The sequence below is a fragment of the Ictalurus punctatus genome, chromosome 17 (genome assembly GCF_001660625.3).
Source record: "Ictalurus punctatus breed USDA103 chromosome 17, Coco_2.0, whole genome shotgun sequence".
Lineage (NCBI taxonomy): Eukaryota > Metazoa > Chordata > Actinopteri > Siluriformes > Ictaluridae > Ictalurus > Ictalurus punctatus.
This window is the reverse complement of record NC_030432.2, coordinates 22,367,284-22,375,894: the sequence shown is the minus strand read 5'-3', so window position 1 is coordinate 22,375,894 and position 8,611 is coordinate 22,367,284. Positions and strand designations below refer to the sequence as shown.

The 8,611-nt window shown below is 38.7% G+C and overlaps 1 protein-coding gene across 2 annotated transcripts; it reads left to right on the top strand.

Moving 5' to 3' along the window:
- Window positions 1-3,943: 3,943 nt before the first annotated feature.
- Window positions 3,944-8,146, top strand: serpinh1b (serpin peptidase inhibitor, clade H (heat shock protein 47), member 1b). 2 transcript variants are annotated; one of them, XM_017491489.3, is made up of 6 exons: window positions 3,982-4,102; window positions 5,035-5,078; window positions 5,587-6,200; window positions 6,289-6,387; window positions 6,514-6,746; window positions 7,138-8,146. In XM_017491489.3, the coding sequence occupies exons 3-6, from the start codon at window positions 5,618-5,620 to the stop codon at window positions 7,438-7,440; spliced, it is 1,218 nt and encodes a 405-aa protein (XP_017346978.1). In that variant the 5' UTR covers window positions 3,982-4,102; window positions 5,035-5,078; window positions 5,587-5,617; the 3' UTR covers window positions 7,441-8,146. The 2 variants fall into 2 exon arrangements, with proteins under 2 accessions (XP_017346977.1, XP_017346978.1); XM_017491488.3 differs by lacking the exon at window positions 5,035-5,078 and having other exon boundaries at window positions 3,944-4,102.
- The last annotated feature ends 465 nt before the right edge of the window (window positions 8,147-8,611 follow it).

The following is an 8,611-nucleotide window of genomic DNA, read 5'->3' as shown; positions in this document are numbered from 1 at the left end:
TGTGATGTACAGCAAAAGGTTGTTGAGCTTCACGAAATGGGGCGTGTCTATAAGAAAATAGTACAAGCATTGAAAATGCCCATTTCCACCATCAGGGCAATAATTAAGAAGCTCCCGTCAACTGGAAATGTTATGAATCAACCTGGAATTGGACGTGTGCCTATATCGTCTCAATGCACTGTGAAGAGGACGGTTTGAATGGACAAAAAAATCTTCAAGGATCACAGCTGGAGAACTGCAGAAGTTAGTTGCGTCTTGGGGTCAGAAAGTCTCCAAAACTACAATCTGAAGTCACCTACATCACCACAAGCTGTTTGGAAGGGTTTCAAGGAAAAAGCCTCTACTCTCATCCAAAAACAAACTCGAGAGTCTTCAGTTTGCCGACACTACTGGACCTTCAAATGGGATTGGGTTCTACGGTCAGATGAAACCAGAATAGAGCTTTTTGGTAATAAACACAGAGGTGGTTTTGACGCACATTACAGGAACCTTTATAAATGGATTAAAGTATGACATTGTTATTTAATGAATAAAAAAGTGATCATTGGCTAAATAATCAACGTTCAGGGTGGTAATACTAATTCACCTTCATCACAGCACCCTGTCATTGATTATTTTTCTATAACAGAACACCACAACATATTTTATTCCTTAATTAACACAAACTGTTCGGTCAAAACATCTAACTCCACCAGTGTAGCTGTAGTAATAGCATGTACACATTACACACGATGTCGTCGTCGTCCCCAACCATAATAATAAAACTAGGAGGGTGTTCTTAATTAACATTTTATTTAGAGTGTGACTAGTTTCAGTTATCTTTACTTCATTACACAGAGCTCATTATATTACTCCGTCTGGAAGTATTGTAAGAATACTTACTTATTCTGAAAAAATGAATCAAATACGCTTTTCGTAAAAACTATATTTCAGGAATTTACAGCGTCCTCGCTTTTCATTATAGAAACCAAGTGATTTTTTTTTTCATGCCATTTCCAAAAACCTGTAATTCAGCAGAATGTTACATCAGCATATTCACCAGCATAACATTGCTCATGCTTTACATCATGCTGTGATGTGTGCAGCCCCTCTATGCTCGCAACTCCCCCTACAGTATAAACTGAAAGAACTCTTTGTCCTATAATCTATACGCTTTATGAACACACACGAACAGGCGTCTTTTAAACACGGACACAGATTTAATGCGGGTGTGATACGCCACTGAATCAGTTTAGTGCTGTTTTACCAAAGCACTTGCAGAGCAGACCTTAGCTGGAATGAAATGTTGTTCAGTGAGCAGTAGCAATGCTGTGAGTGTTTAAAAAGCGCACACACACACATACACACACGTACACAACCATACACACACACACATACACAACCATACACACACACACACACACATACACACACGTACACAACCATACACACACACACACACATACACAACCATACACACACACACACACACACACATACACACACATACACAACCATACACACACACACACTGGTTGGTTTACAGGAGAGCAACTGTGACGCCCCGACTTGAACAGAACACCACAGACAAGAATGAGGACATTAAAGGGAATTTAAGAAAGATTTTAAGAAATAATTTAAATAATAATAATAATAATGATGATGATGATGATGATGATGATGATGATGATTAAGAAAGAAATAAGACAGAAAGAAAGAAAGAAGGAAAGAAAGTGCATAAAGAAGGATGACGGTAATAAACAAACAAACAAACAAACAAATAAATAAATAAAGACAGTTACATTGAGATTCTAGGGAATTCAAGAAAGAAAGAAAGAAAGAAAGTGCATAAAGAAGGATGACGGTAATAAATAAATAAAGAAAGAAAGTGCATAAAGAAGGATGACGGTAATAAATAAATCAAGAAAGAACGAAAGAAAGAAAGAAAGAAAGAAAGTGTATAAAGAAGTATGACGGTAATAAATAAATAATAAATAAATAAAGAAAGAAAGAAAGAAAGAAAGAAAGAAAGAAAGAAAGTGCATAAAGAAGAATGACGGTAATAAAGAAAGAAAGAAAGAAAGAAAGACCATTACATTGAGATTCTAGGGAATTCAATAAATAAATAAATAAGTAAAGAAAGAAAGAAAGAAAGAAAGAAAGAAAGTGCATAAAGAAGGATGAGAGAAATAAATAAATAAATATATAAATAAAGACCGTTACATTGAGATTCTAGGGAATTCAAGAAAGAAAGAAAGAAAGAAAGAAAGAAAGATAGCCATCAGCTGTGCTGAACCTTTTGCACAGTCAGGTATTTTTACTCTTTCCCTCAGGCTGTATGTTCAGCAGTAGGTGTGGTTTAACTGATGAAACCTTGGGAGAAGTTTCTTACTTTCTTACTCCACGTGTGTTTCCAGAATTTTCTCTGACCTCCCATATCATCACTCAGTGACACACTCACTCTCCTCCATTGCTTTGTGGAAACCGTGGGCTCAGCTGTGTAGCATCGTTATAGGCTGGTTGAGGAATTTCAGTGTTTAACGCCTGCATGGACAGAAGGATTTACACCTTGGTGGAGTCTGTGCACTGCTGGGGCTTTTCATACAGGGGGGTTGTGATTCGCAAAACGTGCACTTGGTCAAATGTGTTTGTGTAAGGCTCCGTCAAGAGAAGTCAACAGAAAGGGAAGTTGGTCATCTTACAGCAGGATTTTATGTTTGAGGGGGGAAAAGTGTGGAAATCCATTTTGTTGCACCAAATTAATCCGCAATTTAAATAGATAGCAGATCTCATTATAGTGTCAGAATGGAAAAAAAAAAAGAAAGAAAAAGTATTGCTGTTTTATAATTCCACGACATATTGTATAAACGACTGTACAGATATGCTTGTGGCAAGGCTCAGATGAATTGCTAACACATAGCATGCGATTATAAGGCTCAAAACAGAATAAAACAAGTACAATAAGTATAAAATATACCAAACCCAATGTAACTAAGTGGAAACAAGACAACAGTTTGGATTGTGAAACGACAATCCAAATGAGGACCTTGAGCTTCTCCAGATATGATCATACAGTTACAGTAGAACATATATGTGAAGAGGAATAAGTTGTATATTACAACTGAGAAGATACGAAAGAGAACTTCACTATTAACATCCGAACCTTCACTACTTTATCGTTCTTTTACATCATCTCCCATTTCTGAAAGCTAATCAACTAAATAAGTCTTGCTCCAATAAACGACTTTGGCATCTCCATATTCTCTTAAGGGTGCACAAACTATTTCACACGACTATACCGCATCCAAGACGTATTCCGTGGAGCGAGAGGAAAAAAATCGAATGATTTGAACATACGACTTCCTGTGGATCCTTCATGTATTTAAGCTGCTTAAAATAAAACATCCGGCTGAACCACCATAGTACACCAAAGTCTGGAACATTCAAGATGAATTAGAAGTGCTGGGAAGCACCAAGTGTATCACTATAAAGCTAAGAATATGTCTAAAAATGAAAAGGCAGCTGTTTTTGGTGCACCCCCACCCACTGGATGTTGGAGCCTGCAGGCGGCCAGAAGACGTGGCAGTCTGTACTCGGGGGTGGGGTTGCGAGCCCGAGCATGCGGTAACAGGCCTCCAGAATTACATAAGAAACCCAAATATTCTCAAGAATATGCAGATGATATTTTCACCACAATATTTTTCCCAGCATGACTTTAGTGACCCTATTGGTGCTATGTCCCCCCAAAAAAACACTCAAACTGCCACTTCAGTTCAGTACAGTACTCAATATGTCATGGTGCATTCGATATTTTGAGATACCGTATATTCTATCGTCTTGCTAATTCAGATCTAAATCCTTCAAATTCTACAGAAAGCCTAGACATTTGGGAAAGGCTTTAGGACCTCGCAGAGGCGAGCTCACTTCCGAACCTCTGGTCACTCGATCCAGTGGGAGGTCTCTGTCTCAGCTTCCCAGAGAAAATCCAGACATCCTCATTTGAATATTCCTACACAAACTTCCAGAACTTTCTTCCCAGCAGTATATAGACCTCTTGAAACCGTTAGTTTGCAGCACGTCAGCACGAGATAAGAAGATCAGAGCATCAGAGCAGCTTTACAAGGTAAGACTTTAGAATCTGTACTATATGTTTGTGCTGAATTTACAAAAAAAAAAAAAAAAAGGCTTTGCTTTTGCTTGCTTTAAATGCTTATGCATTCAAGATCAGAGTTTGGGGATTTTTCTCCAGTAACACTAAACCTGTGAATAATGCATAGCAGATAAAAGAGTTGCAGAAGCAAACTTTTAATTGCTTTTACTGAACATTTTGATTATGCTGAGGTTTTTTTTTTCTTCTTTTTTTTTTTCGATGCTAAGTGGGACAGGAAACATTTTGTTTCTCTTAATAGGTGAGAGAAAAAAAAGTGCTTATAAAAGGGGTAATAAATTGGAACATTTGAATCCTTGTGAATCCTGAAAACAGAGAGAACTTGTTTTAAGGATAAAATGACTAGAAAGGATAAAAATCAGACTGGACAACTTTGCAATAAATTCATTATAAAATTTGTCCCGTGATTTTAAAACATTTTGCATATTTATTTATTATTATTATTATTATTATTTTAAAATACTAATCTGTGTTAAAACTCTAAAGCTGTATGATTTGTGTTAAGATATCAGTCAGATTTAAGGACACCAATAGGGAGTGGTTCTGTGTTGCCTCTAAAATCACAGCACTTCCTCTGGAATCCTATTACTGTTCCACTATGGCATCTCTGATTGGTCAGAAGATTTTTTTTCCCCCCCTGAGACTCTCTAGCCAATAGGAGAGGTCTACGTGTCCTTTTCTGTGTGTGCATGGAGTGCCAAGTTGGCATTATAAGTTTGCATGGAGAAAAAGTTTTCAGAACTACTCGAAGAAAAAAAAAAGAAAAAAAGAAAAAAAACCATCACAAATAACTGATATCTTTTTGATTTAGCCTGTTCTGCTGAATCAACAATATCTGTGCACCTTTTTGTTCTGTAGATTACCAAAATGCACCTCTTGTCTTTCAGAATGAAAATCGAAAACTTTGACAACACTATGAAAACCTTTCAAGGTATTCCAGTTGATGAAAGAAAGAAAAAAAAGCAACATACAAAAACATTAAGAGCTGTGGAAATGAAAGAAAAGAAAAAAAAAGAAAAAAAAAGGCTGTCTTCAGCCTCAGGCAGTGCTTGTGTTTCTTTTAATGCAGCATGCTGGGTCAAACTACTGAAGACTTCAAAAGAAATTAGCATTCCTAAGTCTGCTAGAATGATTTGACACAGTTTCCTGACCCGAAAAGGTGACCTGTTAAATACCAAAAGACTTGCATTTGCATTCCTGTTTGGACTGTTGCTGCTCCCTTATGTAACACAGACGCCCTAGTTACAAAGGCAACCCAATTTTAGAGCAAAATGTTCTTGTAAAAAAACACAAATAGAGATGGAGCTTATAACGAACTGAGACAGAACAGAAATACAGGCAAATAACACACACACGTACTCAAAATAATTATTATAAATATATATTTTTCACTACAAATATCAGGTACTAATACTCTTTTGTACTTTCTATTCCCCCAGCTTCTCAAACCTGTCCAAACACAAAGCAAGAATGTGGGTGACCAACCTCGTTACTCTGTGCCTTTTGGCCATGGCCTCTTCAGCTGAGGTAAAGCAACTCAGCAGCCATGCGACATCCCTGGCCGACACTAGCAGCCACCTCGCTTTCAACCTGTACCATACCTTGGCCAAAGAGAAGGACTTGGACAACATCCTGATCTCCCCTGTGGTGGTCGCATCCTCTCTGGGCTTGGTTGCCCTTGGAGGAAAGTCCTCCACTGCCTCACAAGTCAAGAGTGTCCTAAAGGCTGATGCACTGAAAGATGAGCATCTGCATACGGGACTTTCTGAGCTTCTGAGCGAGGTCAGTGACCCCGTGGCCCGCAACGTCACCTGGAAGATCAGCAACAAGCTGTATGGCCCCAGTTCCGTCAGCTTCGCTGATGACTTCGTGAAGAGCAGCAAGAAGCACTACAAGTACGATCACTCAAAGATCAACTTCCGTGACAAGAGAAGCGCAATCAACTCTATCAATGAGTGGGCTGCCAAATCCACCGACGGCAAGCTGCCAGAAGTCACCAAGGATGTGAAGAATACAGACGGTGCCATGATCATCAACGCCATGTTCTTCAAACGTAAGTGGACACGTAAAGCTCGGGCATGCCTTATATGATAAAATACAATACACTGCTCCAGTTTCTAAATTCATTTGTGCTTCCACAGCTCACTGGGATGAGAAGTTCCACCATAAGATGGTTGACAACCGTGGGTTCCTTGTGTCCCGTTCCTTCACCGTATCTGTCCAAATGATGCATCGGACAGGTGAGATCAACAACTATTTAAACCGAATGCAATATTGCAGTCCTTTAGATGAGGAATAAGGAATCTTGAAAGGTCACCTTCATGTCTACAAGAAATTAACTGACACTAACATTTGCATCCTCACAGGTCTTTATGGTTTCTATGAGGACAAAGACAACAAGCTGTTTGTGCTCAACATGCCTTTGGCCCACAAGAAATCCAGTGTGATTTTCATCATGCCCTACCACGTGGAGCCCCTGGAGAGGCTGGAGAAGCTTCTGACAAAGGATCAGCTGAACACCTGGACGAGCAAGTTACAGGAAACTGCAGTGGCTGTTTCTCTGCCTAAAGTCAGCATGGAAGTTAGCCATGATCTCCAGGTAGGCATGTCCTGAGCATTTTAATCTAATTAGATATACATGGGAAGTTATTGACTGGCATGGCGGTGCAATGGGTAGCATTAACACCTCATGGCTTTGGGGTCCCTGGTTCAAACGTGTGCTCGGGTTACCGTCTCTGTGGAGTTCTCTGGGTTACTCCCAGCTGGTAGGTCTAAATGAGTGTTTGAATGGTGACTTGCAATGAACTGGTGTTCCATATTCAGGGTGTATTCCTGTCCTTTATGCTGAATGTTCCTGGGACAGGCTCCAGATCCACCGCAACCCTGACCACCATAAAGTGCTTACAGGAAATAAATGGATGAAGGTAAAGTCATTACTGTACATAATATTCATTGTAATTTCTCTTGCTTTTTTTTTTTCTTCTCCAAAGAAACACCTGGGAGAAATTGGTCTCACAGAGGCGGTGGACAAGTCCAAGGCTGATCTGTCCAACATCTCTGGCAAGAAAGATCTCTACCTTTCTAACGTGTTCCATGCATCTGCTTGGGAATGGGACACAGAGGGTAACCCATTTGACACCAGCATCTTTGGCACAGAAAAGCTCAGGAACCCCAAGCTGTTCTATGCTGACCATCCATTTATCTTCCTGGTCAAGGACAACCAGACCAACTCCATCCTCTACATCGGTAGACTGGTTAGACCAAAGGGTGACAAAATGAGAGATGAATTGTAGTTTGAATTTGCTGATAAGTGTAGCTTTTTTGTTTTTCAATCGATTATTTGTATAACATGTTGTTTTTTATTATTATTTTTCTTCTTCTTTTTTTTTTTTTTTTATAGTATGACGGTTACCTCATGAACACAATCCTGCAGGTTGTTTGTAATTCCAAATTTTTTTCCCCAAGTACACTTCAGAACGGAACCAAACCTATACGATAACTCAAAAAATGGCAAAAGAATTCCACTTGAGAGATTAGATAATCAGTTTATCCACAGGTTTGACATCAACTGGGCCATGCGCCGTATTTAATTATTAAATCATCCATCAGGGTAGACGCTATACTTATATTAAGTATGTTAGCATTCATGTCAGCCTGTGTGATTGTGGTATTTATAACTGTGACTGAAGGTTTTTTTTCTTCTTCTAATCTCCTCAGTTTATGTGACAACTGTGTGGGTTCTTTGACTTATCTTTAATGTTTAAAGAAAAAAAAAAAAAGATTTTTACACAAATGTTCTTCGAAAGCTCATGTCTGTCACACACTCCACTACAATCCAAACCAGTCATTCGATTTCACTGCCTTGTCTTCTGCACTGATGTCCTTTGTAAGCATGACAGATGAGGTCAATTGTTGTATTATTTTCCAAATCATGTTTACTGTACAAACGCTGTGTTGTGCTATTTTTTTTTTTTTTTAAATAAACGATAAGTAAAATAATTGTCTTTATGCATCATGGCTTATAATAAGTCTTTCACATACATTCTCATGCACATAAATCCAAATTATATCAGCAAATATGAAAAAAAAACAAAACCCACATATGATGATATGTCATCAAATATAGTATCTGTGCCAAACATAAATAAATATGTTTCAATCCCTCGTGGGATCCCACTATGCAGACATCATTTGTGTCATTGTGATATCACATCTATCTAAACTACTTCCTGTTTGGAGACTATCGATTGTTCTCAGAGATATCGGGTGCTAGTAAAAATTGTAAGGAAGAATTAAAAATTCCAATTCCACATTTTCAGTTGCGATTCCAAGGGTCTAGCCTATTTTAAGGCTGTCCATTACATACCTGCCTCCTGTCTGCCATTGTACCTGACTCCTACCCTTCATCTTTCAAGGCCTCAAGATGGCTCCATGTCACCATTTTTGAGCTGAGCCTGACCAGAT